The sequence below is a fragment of the Carettochelys insculpta genome, chromosome 16, assembly GCF_033958435.1.
Source record: "Carettochelys insculpta isolate YL-2023 chromosome 16, ASM3395843v1, whole genome shotgun sequence".
Classification (NCBI taxonomy): domain Eukaryota; kingdom Metazoa; phylum Chordata; order Testudines; family Carettochelyidae; genus Carettochelys; species Carettochelys insculpta.
This window is the reverse complement of record NC_134152.1, coordinates 33,074,719-33,092,944: the sequence shown is the minus strand read 5'-3', so window position 1 is coordinate 33,092,944 and position 18,226 is coordinate 33,074,719. Positions and strand designations below refer to the sequence as shown.

The 18,226-nt window shown below is 56.8% G+C and overlaps 1 protein-coding gene across 1 annotated transcript in view; it reads right to left on the bottom strand.

Annotated features, from left to right (window-relative positions):
- LLGL1 (LLGL scribble cell polarity complex component 1) overlaps positions 1-9,949 on the bottom strand; it is a 66,867-nt gene extending 56,918 nt beyond the window's left edge. The window contains exon 1 of the mRNA XM_075010614.1: positions 9,714-9,949. Coding sequence (XP_074866715.1) covers positions 9,714-9,794 — 81 coding nt within the window. The 5' untranslated portion in view covers positions 9,795-9,949. The remainder of the gene's footprint in view (positions 1-9,713) is intronic.
- Positions 9,950-18,226: the final 8,277 nt, after the last annotated feature.

Here is an 18,226-nt window from a genome sequence, read left to right as displayed (position 1 = left end):
GTTCTGCTGAGGCCTTCAGGAGCCCCGTTCTGTTCCCAAGCCACAAGCAGCACCTGCACCTTGCCCCGCACCGCGCATATGCTGACATTAGCCAGCTGCTATTTTAGGTTTCCCCCAGCTCCTCAAAATCCAATGCTCCCGCCTCTCCAGCTGCCTCCCCTGCTTCTCCCACTGGCCTCTGAAGAGTTGGTTTATTACCAGCCCTCCGCAGCAAACACTTCATTTTTATCTCGTGCACCAGCTGCTCACAGCTCTTCTCTTGCCTGCGTGTTCTTGGTCCTCTGACAGGTTTCAGCGGCCAATTAAGCGAGCGAGGGACTGCAGGTGCACAGCTGTTCAGCAGCCGGCCAGGTTGCATGGTGCACCCTGGCTTAATGACTCCAATATCAGCTCAATCACTGTCTTGAGACATGGAGCAACCCAGGAAGCAGGCAGTGGGTGGGGCCTGCTGCCTCGGTCCCGGCTGTAGAACTACGAACAGAAGCTCATTAACTGGCTCTTCCCCCATTTTCCCACAGAAGTCCAATGCCTTCCAAACAGGCTCTGCCGGGACGGTTCAGGTGCAGCCGCTCAGCTGGCTGCTCCCACGCTCCGTCAGCGGCGCTGGGTACAGAACTCAAATGTCAGGGCAGGCGCCGGGGCTGCCGGGTTAGATTCCCGGCCCCGCTACAGAGCCGGGCATGACCTGGAGAGGGCGGGTGCCCTTGTCTGGGGCTCCAAGTGGGACAGTGTTTCCGCACCTGGGAGCAGGCCAGAGTTCTTTGAAGTCCTCCAACAGCAGAGCTATGAACAGACTAACAAGGAATCTGTCACGGCCCAGTGCGCAGTCGGCAGCCTCCTGCCCATCTGGCCGTTCCCACTGGGGCCGTCTGGCCAGGGATTCATCGTTGTCAGTGGACCAGTGTCTCAGATTCGCTGTGCTGCCAGCCAGCCTGCAAACAGTCCTCTGCAAACATCTGTTGTTCTCCACCTTTTTCACACCACGGACCAACCAGCTGTCTTCCTGAGCTGCATCAGAGACACCTCCAGGACCGGTGCTAGGCCCTGTAAGCTCGGAAGCCACCCAGGCCAGATTCAAATGCTGCCTAGCTGTGCAGCGGAGCGTCCACGGCCGTCAGCCTGTGTTTCGAGTGGTGGTGCACATCCATATATGCCTCAGTGCACGTAAAATTTATTCTGCACCTGGATTGGGGGAAAAAAAATAGAGGCGACACTGCAGCCCCGGCCGGCCACTGAGAAACGCAGCTCTAGTTGGCCATCGAGACACGAAGTGGAAGCGGCACCACAACAAGGGTACAATGTTTGGAACATTTCTAGGGAGCCGGAAGACAGTAGGAAGAACCAGCAGGCAGGCTGAGTACTCACGCTCGTTACACACCTGGACAAGGCATGACAGGCCTGGAGGCAGCTTACCGAAGTTCACAGGCCTCTCCTGCTCAAGCGGATCCGGTTTGTACCGTACTTGCCCACACGGCATCCCCGGAGAGCCCAATTAGACCTACTGCAATATTACAGCCAGAGCAAGCAGGCCATGCAGCCTGCAGTGAGCGTGGCCTCTCCTGTCTGACCTCCAGCCTCTCTCTCAAAGACTGGGTATATTCGCTCAGGGCTGGGCTGGGCCACACACCGCCATCAGCGAGCGTTCCCGGCTGCACTCCTTTTTCTAGCTCTGTTCTCGGCCTGCTCTCCAAGGTCACTTTTGCGGCCCACGACAAAGGAGCTGGAGCCGTGGCCCAGGCCTGTTGCTACCCTGCACAATTTGGCCAAGCCCGGCACATTCTGCTGCTCAGGAACGGTCCCTCTCCAGCGCACCACTCTGAACACAGGCACTGCCTTCACCGACTTCGGCTCCTGCGAGAGAGGACGCTCGGCTCCCTGTGAGCATACCCGGCCAGAACGCCTGCAGCTCAGTGCAGAGAGCAAGAGACAAGAAGTTCTGCTCCACAACAAGCGTCCGTCCCTCCATCCCCAAGACGTTCTCTCTTCCAAACCCCGGCACCAGGGCAAGCGGCAACCTCCAAGCCATGCCCACCCAGAAACTAGTTCCCCATAAGCAGTCCCCCGTGGGAGGAGCACCCCTGCCCATGAGCCACCCAGGACACCGCTCCAAGCAGGGAGCGGAAAATAGCCGTAAGGCTCAAGTCACTTGTTCTTCATCCCATGTGCTGGAACTGGGGAGGCCGAGCAGATCATTCATGACTTGGGCCACAAGCAGGACTTGGTGAGCGACAAGAAGGGCTAAAGCAGATCAACAGGTGTGATGGGAGGGAGATAAACTCCCTTCTGCTTAATGACACGTGCCAGAGGACCTACAAATTCCACCCCCGGACTTCACGCTTCAAGACAGAGTGCCCTCTTCCCCCCACCAATTTTAGCAGCTACCACTACACGTTTCAGGGAGGTACCAAGCACCCCCAGGGGACTGAGCGAATCCTGGGTTCGGACGAGGGCCACTGCGCCAGGCAGAACCAGCGCTGGCCCTACGACAGGGAACCAGGATCCACCACTCTCACAAGACTCTCTTCTCCCCATGGAGGAGCAGTTTGCACTCCCGCCTCCAGCTGGTACTGGCCGAGGTTTGCAGTCCCCCAACCCTGTGCTCCCTGGAGACAGCTGAGTGCGAGGCCGAGACCTATAGACACGGTACGTGGGTTCGCCAGCAAGAAGCCATGGGCCACAGCCGACCTGCAGGCAGAGCTACTGGCCGCTCCAGCGCCAGGTCTCACGCGCGGGCTGCCTGAGTTATGCAGTGCATCCGTGACCTCTGGGAATCGGATGCAGAGGCAACACATTTTCCTTGTTAACTGACAGGTCTCTGGGGTGAAAGGTTAGCGCATTAATCCTGCTACAAGCCTCCAGGGTTACCGCCCCCTCCCCACCAGCTTCCTTCTGCCAGTAAATCCACAGCGCGCTTTCAAATTCCTCGCCGGAGCGACAGCTTAACAAGCAACTCTAGACAACCCAAGCCTACGTTACAGCACATCCCCTCCCTCCCCGCCAGGCCAGCCGACAGCACCGAGAGCTGCGTCTGGCCTGCGGAGGCGCCTTCTCCAACGCAAGCACTGGTCCCACTTTCCAGCAGATGCAAATCAGATTTCAGGCAAGCTGAGCAGGGGGGACGGGGGGTGGGGTCTTAATAGAAATCAGGTGGAGGATCCTATTCCAAAGCGCTTAGTGAGCCAGAATGCAATTCAGAGCTGCTCCTCCTTAAGTCCCTGCTGCAGCGCAGGGAACCCAGATGTAGGCAGGCTCTGCAGCGACAGAAGCCGCCAAGGCACACAACAGGACTACTGACCAAGCCCGGGGACCCACAGCATGAACGGGGCCATGTTCCCCACCCCCATGCATGTAACTAGCCGTGAATGCATCAAGTCCAACACAAAGTAGAACATCACCGACCCCCTCCTGCAAACGCTCCTCCCAAGACCGGCCCTGCAGTAAGCAGAGTCCAGGTTCGCCCGCAGGATCAGGACCCGTCTCACCGACTGCACAGAGGGTTATTCACAGCATGGGCCAGGCCGCCAGCCGCTCTGAACAGGGCCTCCACGCGACAACCGTCTGTGCAGAGCGCGGCTGGAGCCTGCGCCTCCAATGGGACCAAATCAACAGCCCTTCCACCAGGAGGGAGAAGGGCTGGGCCATCTGCTGGGACCAGCCGCCAGGAGGGGTGATCCTGGCCTCCCTTTCTCGGGTGCATCACAGGTCTCATTCCACTTCACGTGGGCAGGGCCACACCTGAATGTTAGTCCCCTTGAGAGCGTGTGGGGCTATCTACTTGCACTCATGGGCAATGGGTGCAGTCCCCCCTTTCATCACCTGCCACCCCCCTGCTAGAGGAACCACCAGCCGGAGCCCTAAATCCCTCTTCCCCTGAGCCAGAAGGGCTGGCACCCCCAGGCTACTGCACCTTCCCCGGCCCCAGCCACCCCGTGGGAAAAGCTCTGCTTTCTCCTTCTGGAAAGAGAGCCTGGGCTTCTAACATGCACCATGCTGGTCTGGGCCAGCTGAGGAGGCAGCCTGTGTTACTCAGTTCCCTGCACCAGCGATCTCCATGGAGGGCTGAGACCGCCCCCCTGGCTGCCCCCAGACCTGCAGAGGGGGTGATAAGCAAAAGCTTCCTCCGCCCACCCCCCAAGCAGCCGCCAGGGCAGGCCAAGCCGTTACACTCACCACCCATATGTGCGCTCGCGTCGCGCTGGGCAGAGGAAGAGAAGTTCCTCAAACGGAAGGAACAGCTCTTAGCCCTGCTGCTTCGCCTGACCGCCACGTTTTCTCCCTCTCAGCCAAAGGGGAGCATCAGAACGGCCACACCGGGCCATAGCAAAGGTCCAGCTAGCCCAGTGTCCTGTCTGCCGAGAGTGGCCAATGCCAGATGCCCCAGAGGGAGGGAACAGCCCACGTAGTCAGTGAGTGATCCCTCTTCCGTCACACATTTCCAGCCTCTGACAAACAGGCTGGGGACACCATTCCTACCCAGCCTGGCTAATAGCCATGAATGGACCTACCTTCTATGAATGGACCTAGTTCCGTTTGCAACCGTTAAAGTTCCGACCTTCACAACACCCTCTGGCCAGGAGTTTCACAGGCCTCTCATGGGCCGCATGAAGGAAAACTTCCTTTTGTTAGTTTTAAACCTGCTGCCCATCAATTCCATTCCGTGACCCCCAGTTCTTGTGTTACAGGAATGAGCGAATAACTTCTCCTTGTTCACTTTTTCCACACCAGAGTCACGAGTTTAGTATCCTCTTCTCAAGCCGAAAAGTCCCAAACCTTTTAAATCTCTCTTCGCATGGCAGCTGTTCCAGACCCCTCACCATTTGTGTCGCCTCAATGCCTGGGCAGGAGCGGACTGATCTTTCAGCAGGGTGGCAGAAGCGGACAAGCTCTCTCAGGTCAAACCCAACCTGGCAAGTTTGGCTTTTTCACCAAAATAAAAAGGGTTTTGGGGTTTAATTAAATGTCGCGTTTGACCCAAACTACTGAGTTTAACTTGATAACATTTCTACAGCGAACGCTTCAGAGCTGAAAGTTGCACGCAGCTTGCCCAGGGCCCGAATGAACTGCTGCGATTATTTTTCTTCTTTAATTCGGCCAAAACGCTTCACCAGCTTCACAGACTCCTGGCTGCGTGGAGCTTTTTTGAGCCAAAAGGTTATTTGATGGCAAAGTTTCCCTCAACTCCAGGGCCCGCCCTTTACCGTGGCAAGAAGAACAGGAGCAAGAGCTAAAAAGACCAACACTTTATGTCTTGTCTGCATTCATAGCAAGAACCCTAATCCAGGCACCAGTGGTCACCGACCTCAACACCAACCCTGTAGCACAGCGCCTGGGTCTGCTCTAATTGCCTTGACTACAAGAGAGCGTTATAACCTCATGGAGCTCGTCCAGTGCAGCCCCCCGCCTGCACTGAGGGGTGCACTCGGTCCTGCAGCTGCTCCAGGAGCAGAGTGGGGATCACCCCTGTCCGCAGCCTTACCATGAACACAAAGGTTCTGTAAACACAGACTGATGTCAGGGCAGCAGCAGGAGATGATATAAGCTCACTGATTGTCTGACAGTTTAGGACGGGTGCCCAAGCTTCTCCTCGGGGCCATCTGGATTCCTGCGCAGATGTCTGTGAATGTTGATCAGTCCAGTGCCCACTCTCAAATGCTTGGGGCCCAGCCCCTAGAGGAACGACTGCCAACCCTGGCAGCCCTTCTTTAGGCCAGAACCCACAAGAAGCCTCAGAAAGGACACAGCCTGAACTAGGGCGATCTGGAGGTTGTAACTCTCAGCCAGGATTATTTCATAGCCCTTAATCTGGTGAGATCTAGTTGTAAACCTGCACCACGCAGCGGGTAGGGAGGGACTCTTCCGGGGCGGGAGAGAACAGCCTATTTCACACAATCAGCCCTGCACACCAAGGCAGTTAGCCCAGGGGACCAGCCGCATGGACCACAGAGCTCCTGGTGCCCAGCTCTGCCTGTGCAACCTGACCAGCAGCATTTCCTGGCTTCTGGAGCAGAGGCTACTCTTTGGGAATAGGGGGAGGTTTGCAATGGGATAGGGGCAGGTATCCAGGCCAAACTAGTTTTCAGCAGCAGCCAAAACTGCCCCCACCCTTGCAAAGGCTGATCCATTCCTGACACGGACCGTGCGAATGTCACCCTGGCCAGGCTGATCTGGCGGAGACCCTGGCAGATCCGAGCCCAATCGCTTGCAGAGACAAGATCTGCACTGCACACGTGTTTCTGAAACCGACCTGTGCCACCTCCATCAGCTTCCCGCTGCCCTAGAAATTCCATCGCCGGCTCCGGACACACGGCCCGTTAGCCTCCTGAGGTGAGCAGGCGCGACCGAAGCCAACATTTGCTCGCAACGCTGAGCCCGAAGCCCTGCCACGGGAATTGCAATCCGTTCAGACCCCGGCCAACTTCTGCAGCGAGCGGCGTCGAGCACAAAGGGCCACAACAAAGCTGGTCTCCCGGGGAGCCGGGCAACTGGCCACTCAGAGATCACCCCCATGCTCCGGAGCCAATCTCTGCCGCTTTCCCAAGCCACCCTTTACGCGACTCCCTCCTGATCCTTAGCTCAAGGCAGAGGGAAACCCAACTGGTGCTCAGCACTTCGCTAGTCTGGGACCGACCTGCCACCGTAAGCCAGCGCGGCCTTAGGGAGCAAAGGGAACTGCTCCTGAAGAAGGGAGACAGGCCTTTCTGAGCCTGGCACACCCCCAACAGTCAGAGATTCAGGCCATGTCCCGAGAGTGGGGTGTCCATCCTGGCCAATTCGGTTAGCTGCTCAGGAAGTGCTCGGGCGGGGGGGCTGTCTTTCGGCTCAGGAGATTACCAGAAGAACGTTTAAATCCCCAGCGCAGCCAGAAGAGGAGATTCCACGATCGCTGTCACCATATGCTCCAAATGCAGACTTAAAACCCCCCACACGGCTCATTTCTCCAGCCTGATGTCAACTGGGAATCCACAGCCAATCCATGGTAGCACAGGACCCAGAATCCTTCAGGGCTTTGTTCCCTGCCCCACAGGGTCAGGAATGAGCTACAGCTAAGACAAGAACAGCCATCACGTTGGCTACAGCAGGGGGTGTAAAGTGGGGGGCGCACCCGGGAGAAGGCCAGCTCTGCGAGACAGGCACGTGCCCGGCCGGTCTCACGCACGATGACCCCTGTGGGGGGTATGTGTGCCACCGCCGCCTCCCTCCAGCCCAGCATCCGACCCCTCTCCTGCTTCCGCATGGACAAAGCCCAGCCCACAGCCAGCCCCTGCGAGTCCTCCAGCTGTCTTCACACGGCCATTTGCTGGGCAATGGGGCTGCCTCCTCTGCCCCCTTCCCCTGTGCTGCCTGGCTGCATTCAGGTAACCGCCCCCACCTGTACCGCTGCTACTATTCTAGGGAGCCCCCCAGCACGGCACTGAGCTGGGGCATGGGGGCCTGTGTGCACAGTGGGAAGGGGAGAAGTCCCTTTAACCTGCCTCCCCAGCACTGGGCTTGTGTGTTTCATGGAGGCTTCCAAACATCTCACCCCAGACCAATGGTCCCTCTAAAATTTTCCATCTCTCCCCGTGGCCTCCACCATCAAGTGCAGTGAGTTGCTTCCAGAGCCATCCGGGGGGGGGGGCCTCCCACGAATTAGGGCTGAAGGGGGGGGGGGTGTCCAGTTTTACCTGTCCTGGGAGACAGGACTCAAGAGCTAGCAACATTTGCCAGCTAGCTGGTTTGGAAGACATCAGCATCACTGCCCCCCTTCAAACCCCAATTCCCCAGTTGGCCGAGGGGCCCCATCCGTGGCTGCCTTTAGGCATTTCCGGCTTCCCAAATGGGCTGCTCTTGAGCCTCCACTCGAACGCTGCTCAAATTCCCACACAGACCAGCTGCATAACCCGAGATGGGCAGCATGGGACCACTGAGCACAGAGAGGCGGCTGGGTCATTCAGGCAGGCAAACCTTATTGTCTGTGAGTCCCTGGCGCATGCTGTGTGCTTTTCCATACCCCCTCTGCCCCTGGGCAAGTTACAGCTTGTTTTGGGAACAGAAAACACCACCAAAAGCCCTGCAAGGCAAGCTCCAAGTTGGGGTGTTTTAGACCCAGTAGGAGCTTTTCAAGGAAGGAGTCACCACCAAGGTCCAAATCTGCCTCCATTAGGAGGCAAACTGCAGCCCTGTGGAAACGTACCGGCAACACGGAAGAGCTCCCAGGCTCGTGGGAGGCAGACAGAGCTCCAGATTGGGACTCAAGCTCCCAGGTCCTCTTCCCAAACTCTACCACCGCGCTGCTGCAGGCCAGTGAAGGAGGCATCACTCGCCCTGCAAGCTCTCAGCAGTACACACAGCACAACGGCACCCCGCTCTCGCTGCTGTGATACAAAGGAAACCACAGAGCGGCTAAGTACAAGCACTAAGGAAGAGAGCGAGGCTGGGAAGAGACGGCCCAGCAATGTGGCCTGATCAGAACTGCCAGGTGCGACCTGTAACTCCCAGGTGGCATGGCTCCAGGCACCCTTCCGCAGCTGGCCCACAGTCCATCAAGCTGCAAGCACGGATGTTTGCACGCAGCCGGCTCCTCCAGCAGGATCGCGCCTCTGTTCCTTCCAAGCTAAACCAGCAGAGAGGTGGAACCAATTTCCCCTCCTTTTGTTTGCAAGTGGCAGGAGGGGGGAAGCGTCAAGCCCGGAGGCCCTCGCCTGCGGGATGGAATCCAAGCGAGAGGGGAAATTTTTATTCCTCTTCACCAAACCCCCGGAGCGCACAGCTGCGCGGAGGGAACGCCAACGGGGAGAGGACGTGCATGGCTCCACTTTCCAGATCCGAGTGCTCCAGGAGTGACCCGGGGAGAGAAGCGAAAGCTCAGCCACGGTCACAGCATTTCCACGAGGACCAGGGTGTTCGGTTTGGCCTTCAAGGCAGGAAGAGAATGGCAGCATCTCCAGGGAGGGACTGGCCACAGCTGTCCAGGGAGCGCCCTCCGCTCCTGGAATCCCTCCTCTTCTGTATCATCTCCCCCGCCCTCCCCGTCCAGTCACTTCGGAGGTTAATGTAAAGATCCCGGTGGGCTTTTTAAGCCCGCACAATAAAGAGACAAAAGTCCAGGATGAAAGGGGCTGTAAATCAACGCAGCGCCAGGCCCTCAGAGGGGAAAGGCAGCACCGGAGCCCCTGGGAACTTTAAAGTCCCTTCTGCCCAGCTGCTTCAGAACGGGCCACCCTGTCTCGGTGCCAAAGCCCGGCGGCTCAGCCACTGCCCCAGGTAAAACCTGCCAGCTCCATGTCCTCCCGTGCAACCCCCTCTGCGCCGGGTCCCACACCCCGCCTGGCTGCCCCACTGCCCTTCCCAGGGGCCAGCTGCCTCCTGCTGGAGCGGCGGCGTCCCCCAGCCTTGCCCATTGTTCAGCCCCAGCGTGCAAGACACACGTCAGGGGGCTGGGAGGGAGGGAGAGCCCCGCGCCCGCCACGCAAGGGGCCCAAAAGAGCAGCGGGGAAAGTCGGGTCCCCTGCGCTGCCTCCAGCCCCGCAGCCAACGCGGGGAGCCCCAAGAGGGGGCAGCCAAGGCAGCCCGCGGCATCGCAGCGGGGCCCGGCAGAGCCCCCCAGCCGGCCCCATCCCCACGGCAGCCCCCCGCCCTGGCTCTCCCCTGCTCCCGGCCAGCCCGACCCCTCCGCGGCCCCCGGGCCAGCAAAGAGGGGGAGCCCGGGCCCCCGCCCTGGCTCAGCCCCGCACCTTGTTGAAGGCGAAGAGCTCCAGCTTGAGCTTCTCCCGCTGGGGGTCGTGCCCCTGCCGGCGGAACCGAAACTTCATCATCCTGGCTGGCTGGGCGCCGGGCGCCGAGCTCCCTGCAACGCCAGCCGGGCAGCGGGCTCGCCTGCCCCATGCACCCGGCCGGCCGCGCGCCGCCAGCCCGCAGCCCGCACGCGCTGGCCTGGGGGGGGGCGGGGCGCGGGGGAGGGGGAGCTGGAGGGGGAGCGGCGCCCGGCCGAGCCAATCAGCGACCCCCGGGGGAGGGGGGGGCGAGGGGAAGCGAGCCAGACAATGCGGGAGAGGGAAAGGCCGGCGTTCCGCGCAGCCCAAGTCCGGCCTCGGCTCCGAGCATGCGCGGCGGCGCGAGGGCGGCTGGGAGATGTAGTTTTTTGTCGCTTCCCCCCCCCGCTTGGTTCTGCAGAGGAGACACACACACACACACACACACACACACACACTGTGCAAAGTGTACACACACTCTGCAGCGTACACACACACACACACCGCAAAACAAAAAAAGCTGCCAAGTAGCACTTTAAAGACTAACAAAATAATTTATTAGGTGGTGAGCTTTGGTGGGACAGACCCACTTCGGCTATGGTCTCAAGAAGTGGGTCTGTCCCATGAGAGCTCACCTAATAATTTTTTTTATTCGTCTTTAAAGTGCTGCTTGACTGCTTTTTTGTTTTGATAGTATATAGACTAGCCTGGCTTTCTCTCTGTTACCCCACACACACACACACACACACACACACACTCCACAAAACTCAGTGGTGGTGGGGCAGAGGGGAGTTGTGAAGTCATGAGTGGCGGGGGGGAGTGGAAAGCAGGGAAGAGTTATTTACCCTTTCCCATGACACGGGGGTGGCAAACGTTTGCCTTCGGGCCCCATTTTTCATTCCCTGCAATTAGCAGCCCTCCCCCCCCCCCGGCCAACATAATCCAAGGTGACGGAAATTTCGGTTGTGTTCATGTGAAGGACAGAAACCCTTCGGATTGTGCAAGAACCCAAGTCCATAGAATGTAAAAACGCAACAAATCAGTATCTAGCTGTGAATACAGACACAGACAATCAGCAATACAGTTCAACGTTTTTAACGAGATGGACGGGCCTGAGACCTGGCAGCTGATCGTGCTGCACCCCTTTCGGAACTTGTGCACCCCAGGGGCCCACCCCCCACACTACGCGCTCCCGACATAACACACCGAGCAGCCGCAGCTGCCTCCCAAAGACACGCGCAGGCAGCAGGCTTGCAGCAGACAGGACGCACTTCCTGCCACAGCGGCCACGCAACCGGTGGCACACGGTGCCAGAGGATGTTGTGAAGGCCAGAAGTATGACTGGGCTCAGGAAAGAATGAGATGAGTTCATGGAGAATAGCCCTGCCCATGGCTATTAGCCACGGTGATCCAAGACACAGTCCCATGTGGTAACAGCTCCCAGCCCTCTGCCTGCCAAATGCTGGGTGTGGCCCGCAGGGAGGGAGCCTTTTGTAACTGCTCGGTTCTGCTCCTCCCCTCTGCAGTATCTGGGCCCTGGCAGTAGAGAGGACACAGAGGTGCCTGGCCCGTGGGTCCGACCCAGTCCATGCTCGGCGTGGGGCTTTCCTCCTCTCTCTGAGCTCGGGGAAGTGATTCACATGCCGGGATGTTGACAGAAACAAGCCTCCAACACCCACCTCCCCAGTCCCTCCCTCAGCCCCACTGAACTCAGACCTCTGGTCTCAGCCCTTCCCTCACCAGCGTGCACAGAGCTCCCTCTCCTGTCACTCACACTGAGCGTGCTAAGCTGAAGGCTGTGGTGGTCCATCCCAGTGATGGAGAACCTCAAAAAGTGGGTCAGCCTCACGGGCCCCCCCCCCTTCACTTCAGTGGGCCACAGCAGCTTGCAGCCCACTGGGGCTCCACCTGTGGGCCCACACCCCCAGCTGTGTCCCCTCCCATGCCTCTCACATACTGGGGAACCGGAGCCCCACACTTATCTGCTCCTTCCCCCTCCTTCCCAGCACTTTCGTAGCCACGAATCGCCTGATTTGCACTCAGTTCCCACTTCTCCCCAGCTCCATCCCTGAGCTGCAATGCTGCAACTCGGCTGCCAATCCAGGGCAGCCTGATGGGCCACATGTTCCCACAGCAGGTCTATGCTTTGAAACGCCAGAGCTGCTCTTGGTGTGTATCCGGTAGCTACATTATCGTCGTCATAAGTAGTATTAATAACACTAAGCCGCCCCCACCTACGATCTCCAAGCGTATTCCTGCTGCTTTCTGCAGCGCTCAGTAACTCTGGATCTTCTTGTACAGAGGTTAAAAAAGTAATAAGGGCCAACTGATGACCTTACCTGGGGGCTAGAATGCTCAGCCTCTCATTCACTCCTCTCCAGGAGCAGGGGCACTAAGAAGAACCCCAGCTCGGTGAGTTTCACAATACAACTCCAGGCGCCAGCGCTGGTTCTGCCCCCAAGCAGCTTGTGGGTTTTGTGTGGTGGGTGGGGGCAGCAGGTTTATTGCGCTTGTAAACGCTGGCCTGACGGGAGAACTAATTAAGTTGGTACTTAAGCTCAGCAAGATTTTGCAGCAGATGCTGGAACCTCTGCCCCGTTAAGTCAGCATTTTGCTGCCTCAAGGCCGCAGGGCTCCAGTGCACAGGTACAGACCCTTGTGTCTAAGGCTGAACGTCTGGGGTTAGTTTCTGTTTCAAGCAGGCAAACCCCACAGCTCAGCCCCCCCCCGAGCACAGGCACCCCGCAGCCCTGGCCTTCCCTGCCTGCCCCACAGCAGGGGGAGGGTAGGTGGCACGCAGCCCCAGCACTTCCAATGCAGAAGGAGGATGGGCAGGCAGGCAGGCTGCCCCTCGGCCCCTGCCTCCCTGGCCTCGGAGCACAGGGAGGATGGGCAGCACAGGCCTGAAGCCCAGGCAGCCTCAGGAGAGTCACGCTGAACGGGGAGGCCTTGGGGCAAAGTGTGGATGGGGCCAGACAAGCAGCTTGGGAAGCCATCGCCTTCCCTTGCCTCTTGCGCCTGCTTCCCAGAACTAGGTTCAGAAAGAACTGGATAAACTCCTGGAGGACAGATCCACCAAAGAGACAGAACCCCGTCCTCCAGAGGGGAAATCCCCCAAGTTCCTCTGCGTTGGACACCCCTCCTGAAGCTCTGCCCCAGGCCAGGACCGGCGGGCTGGGGGTCTGAGCCACTGGCCCCTAAGCGGTGCACTTGGGAGGCTTCCCAGGACAGCTTCAAGTGCTGCCCAGCTGATTCGCAGAGCGCCCACAGCCGGCAGCGTGTGTTTGTGATGGTGGTACACGCTCACAGCCCTCGGCGCACACAACAGCCTTTATTCTGCATGTGGATAGAAAAAAGGAGAGGGAACGTTGGACTGACCCGGTGGGGCTGCGCTTACGAAATGGATAATAAGAACCATTTGCATCCGGAGTTCTCTCAGGCATCTGGAGCACTACGCAATCCCCATCCCGGTCCCTGCTGTTTGTTCCACAAGGGCCAGAGTCCCAGCAGGGATCGTTAACTTTAATTAGCAAATGAGGGCACAGCGCTTCGAAACATAAACGCCCCCCTACGGCCCATCCACAAGGGGTAAAAGCAGGGATCTGAGCGAGCCTCTGGCTTGTGGTAGGTGGGGAAGAGAAGTCAGTCGAATGCTAGAAGGGGAAATCATAAGGTGAGAATAAGGCCAGCATTTTCCAGCCTGGCTCCTGGCCCAAGTGGCGAGTTATATGGAGCTGGAGGTGCACAGGGCCATTAATATTCAAGCCTGGGGGCTCAGCTCCAGGAATGTTAACTGCAACACAGCCTGAGTGTGACTGGGATGAACTCAGGAGCAGCACAACCTTTGCAGCAGGGCGTTTGTGCATTAACAGAGGCAGAGTGATTAGCATAACAAAAGGTCTGTTATTAAAGTGAACTAGGGAGCATTAGATTATCCCAAAAGCTGGTGGTTCTGAGTACTCTCAGGGGAATTTGGTTTCTTTATGGTCTCTGGAACAACAAGAAGTCTTGTGGCACCTTATAGACAAACATATTTTGGAGCATAAGCTTTCGTGGGCAAAGACCCACTTCATCAGATGCATGAGTTGGGGGGGTGGTTTCAGAGGGGTATTTAAAGAGTGGGGTCCCAGTAAGAGTCAGGGCCAGAGCTGACAAGGTCTATTCAGCAAGGTGGAAATGGCCCAGTATCAACAGCACTTACCAAAGGAGGAGAAAAGAAGTCAGATCAGACAGGGGGATGTGAGCCTTTGTCAGAGTCTGCATCGGACAAAGCGGGTCGTTGCCCATGAAAGCTGATGCTCCAAAATATCTGTTAGTCTATAAGGTGCCACAGGACTTCTTGTTATTTAACAGATTACAATTTCTGAATTATTTGTTTCGCCGAAGCCTTCCAACCAAACTGTCTCCTACAGCCAGGAGGTGACGCATGTGATGTGAATGCAGTCTAATTGACAGGACAAATAAAGGCGACATGGGGAAACTGAGGCATGGAACATCAAAGTGATTTGCCCACGATCACGCAGCCAGCCAACGCCCAGGCCAGGAAGAGAATCCAGCTTGCCTGCTGGTCTTCGCAACTCCCTACGCACTGGACCACGCTGCCCAATTATTGTTCTTGTTCACAGGAGGATGCCAGAGAAATTAAATAACGTATCACAAGTATTTAGACCAGAGAGACGAGAAGATCTAGTGCCTTGTGATTGCTCCCCACTCTGCTCTGGCTAGCGGCCAGCTCGCCATACTTTTGTAATTTACATCAGCCACAAATGCAAACATCCGCGGAGTTCGGCTCCAGGGTCTTGATTAATTCCGTTGGAGAGATGACAGGAACGAGCTGAAAAATCTGGTGTCGGATTCTGCTTCAACTCCCAACTTCCCCAAAGTTCTGCAGGATTCAGACCTAGGGCTGGGGCTTGGCCCGGCTTGAAATCAGGTACCAGAAAAGTCGGCGATAGCTTCAAGGGGAGATTTGCAGTTTCCTTAGGCAGTCCAAGTCCCATCCAAACGAACCAGAACTGGCATCCAAACCCCAGTGTTATCCTTTTAATGAGAGCCAGAACTCAGGGTCTTGCCTGTCGTTTCCATTAGGAGGAGGAAATGGGAATGTAGTCAGGTATTTCTCTGATGCAACCCTGTTAATTTGCAAAGAACGCACATTGGGCTCTGTTTCCCTGAACGCAGCAGGAATTGGAGACCAGGAGACAGCTTCCTTGCACACAACTTCCACGACCCAGCCCAGCCACCACTCTATCCACAAATTCTTCTTATAAGCTTTTGCTTGGGATCAGGCTACAAATGCTTATGGCGACCCGCAGGGCTGCCTTGCTGCCGTCTCATGCGCCTCTGTGGTGTTTGTACTGCTTCTCCCTCACCCACACAGCCACTACCAGATCAGTCCCCCGTCTCTGCGTATTTCGTGAGCTTCCAGCACCTGCCGCCCCGCCCAGGAATCCCTCAGGCCACATGAGCCAGCCACTGCCTGAGCTAGCACATGGTCTAGTTCACAGGTCAACAACCCCCGGCACAGGTGCCAAGAGCAGCATGCGAGCCAATTTTTCATGGGCACATGAGGTGGGAGTTCAACCCCACCCCTCCTCCCCCGTGCAGCCGGGAGCTGGCTCAAAGCCAGGCTGCCCGTGAGTTAACAAAAGACTGGCTAATGCTCCCCAACCAGTAGCACCTAGCCAGTAAAGCTCTCCGTCTTTGTTTATTTATTAATGAAGCTGTTGTGAGTAGGATTCTTAGTGACTTTAAAAAGTATCACTGGGGGTGTGTCTACACTTGCATTCCTCTTTCGAAAGAGGTACGCAAATGAGGTAAATCTAAAACGCAAATGAGGCATAAATTTGCATGTTCCGTGCCTCATTTGCATATTCTAATTTCAAAAGCGCTTCTTTCAAAAGAAGAAAGCCAGTGTAGATGCTGCTCTTTCGAAAGTAAACCCCATCTTCGAAAGAATCCTTCCCATTAAATAAAGGGAAGAAGGATTCTTTCGAAGGTGGGCTTTCTTTCGAAAGAGCAGCAGCTACACTGGCTTTCTTCTTTTGAAAGAAGCATTTTTGAAATTAGAATATGCAAATGAGGCGTCAAATAGGCAAATTTATGCATAATTTGCATTTTTATTTACCTCATTTGCATACCTCTTTCAAAAGAGGAATGCGAGTGCAGGCACACCCTGGCACTCCGACCGTACACAGCGGTCAAACCGTCAAATTTCCACCTCAGAAAGGTTGCTGGCCCTTGGGCTAGTCGTTGGACAGTGATTTTCCATTGTTTCGGCTTCACTAAACTTTACCCCCCGTTCTGCAATCTTTCCCGGTACCCGTGGCAGCTGGCCCCCATCCAGCCCTAGAAACATTCGTCTGCTTGCTCGCGCGATCCAGCAGGAACCCCCTCTTCTGCTCAAGTATCAGAGAGGTGGCTGAGTTAGTCTGTATCTTTGAGAACACCGGGAAGTCCTGTGGCACCTTATAGCCTAACATATTTTGGAGCATCAGCTTTCAAAGGCAAAGACCCGCTTTGTCAGCGGCATGACAGGCCTTTGCCCACGAAAGTTTATGCTCCAAAGTATCTATTAGTCTATAAGGTGCCACAGGACTTCTCATTTCTGCTCAGAGCGTTCTGGTGGTGCCACCAGTCCCTCACGCCGCCAGTCCACCTCAGTGCAGAGGTAAACAAGGGAGATGAGAGGCTGCTAGGGGCAGGGGCTGCCACCTGTCCTCACCTGAGGGGGCCCCAGCCTGCCAGGACAGGCCCATAGTGGATGGCTGGAGAGGGATGCATTGAATCTATTCAGAAGACAGGCACAGCCTTAGCTGGCCTGGCTATCACACAAAGCTGCCTTCCCCTGTGGGCCCGTGGCAAGGTCTCCCCACGGGGCACAGAGTGCTGCCAAGGGACACGGTCTGGCCCATGTGCTGGAGAGGCTGAGAACCGTGGCCATTCGTGGCTGATGGGCTGTAGCCCCCAGGCACTCCCACCTGGCCAAGGTAGCTCCCCTCAGACGCACAGGGAGCCTGTCAGTGGACTCTGGTGGCTGCAGCCTGAAGTGTCCCATGTGATACAGGTGAGACAGAAGATGTGACGGGTGGACATCCGTCCCCCCCTCCCTGCCGCCCAACCTGCTGCCCTGCCCAGAGGTATTTACCTGCAAGCACCTCAAGGCAGCAGCCCTTCTAGCCCTCCTGCTGGGCAGCCCCAGGCACACCCACGGCGCTGTAGAAGTCTCTCTCTCGGCGCTCACTCGATAACGAGCAGGACGTCTTCATGGCACCCTCCTATTTCTGAGGCCGCTGCTGGCTGACCGGCCCGATTCGGGAGCCACGGGTCTTATCACAGCAGGGGCAGGGGCTGAGCGCTGTTGGAAAGGGGCAGGGTGGTTTGTCCCGCTCTTTCCTTCTTCTCCGCCTCTCCTCGTCTGCGCTGTGGTGGGACCTCTCAAATTGCGCCCTCCCGCCCCAGATCACCACCTTCCACTGGGGATAGTCCTCCCAAGGGTCAACACCGATGCTGCATGTTTTCACGTGTGCCTTCAACATGTTCTTGCTTCGCTTCCGCTGGCCCCCAACACTCCTCCGTCCTTCCCGCAACTCGGAGAACAGCAGCTGCTTTGCGAGGCGTGGATCAGACAGCCAAGCCACGTCACAGAATCACAGAATCATAGGGCTGGAAGGGACCTCAGGAGGTCATCTGGTCCAGCCCCCTGCTTCAAGCAGGATCAACCCCCCACTAAGTCATCCCAGCCAGGACCTTGTCCAGCCGGGACTTAAAAAGCTCAAAGGATGGAGAATCCACCACCTCTCTAGGCAACACATTCCAGTGCTTCACCACCTGCCTGGTGAAGAAGTTTTTCCTAATATCTAACCTACACCTCTCCCTCTTCAACTTCAGACCATTACTCCCTGTTCTGCCATCTGACACCACTGAGAACAATTTCTCACCCTCCTTTTTAGAGCTCCCCTTCAGGAAGTTGAAGGCTGCTATTAAATCACCTCTAAGTCTTCTCTTCTGTAAACTAAACAAGCCCAAATCCCTCAGCCTATCCTTATAGGTCTTGTGCTCCAGCCCCTTAACCATTTTTGTTGCCCTTCGCTGAACCTGCTCCAGCAAATCCACATCCCTTTTATACTGGGAGGCCCAAAACTGGACACAATATTCCAGATGTGGCCTCACCAGTGCCCAATAAAAAGGAATAACTACTTCCCTAGATCTGCTCGAAATGCTCCTCCAATGCACCCCAGTATGCTGTTAGCTTTCTTGGCTACAAGGGCACACTGTTTACTCACATCCAGCCTTTCATCCACCATAACCCCTAGGTCACCAGTCCAACAAAGCTGTTGGGGAATGATAATGGCTTCACTGCTCCTCATGTTTGACTCTTCCAGGATGCTGGTGTCTGTGCACCTGTCCTACACATCTCCTAGAACTGGAAGAGACCTTGGGAGGTCATCTTGTCCAGTCTCTGCTCTCTTGGCAGGACCAAGCACCATCCCTGA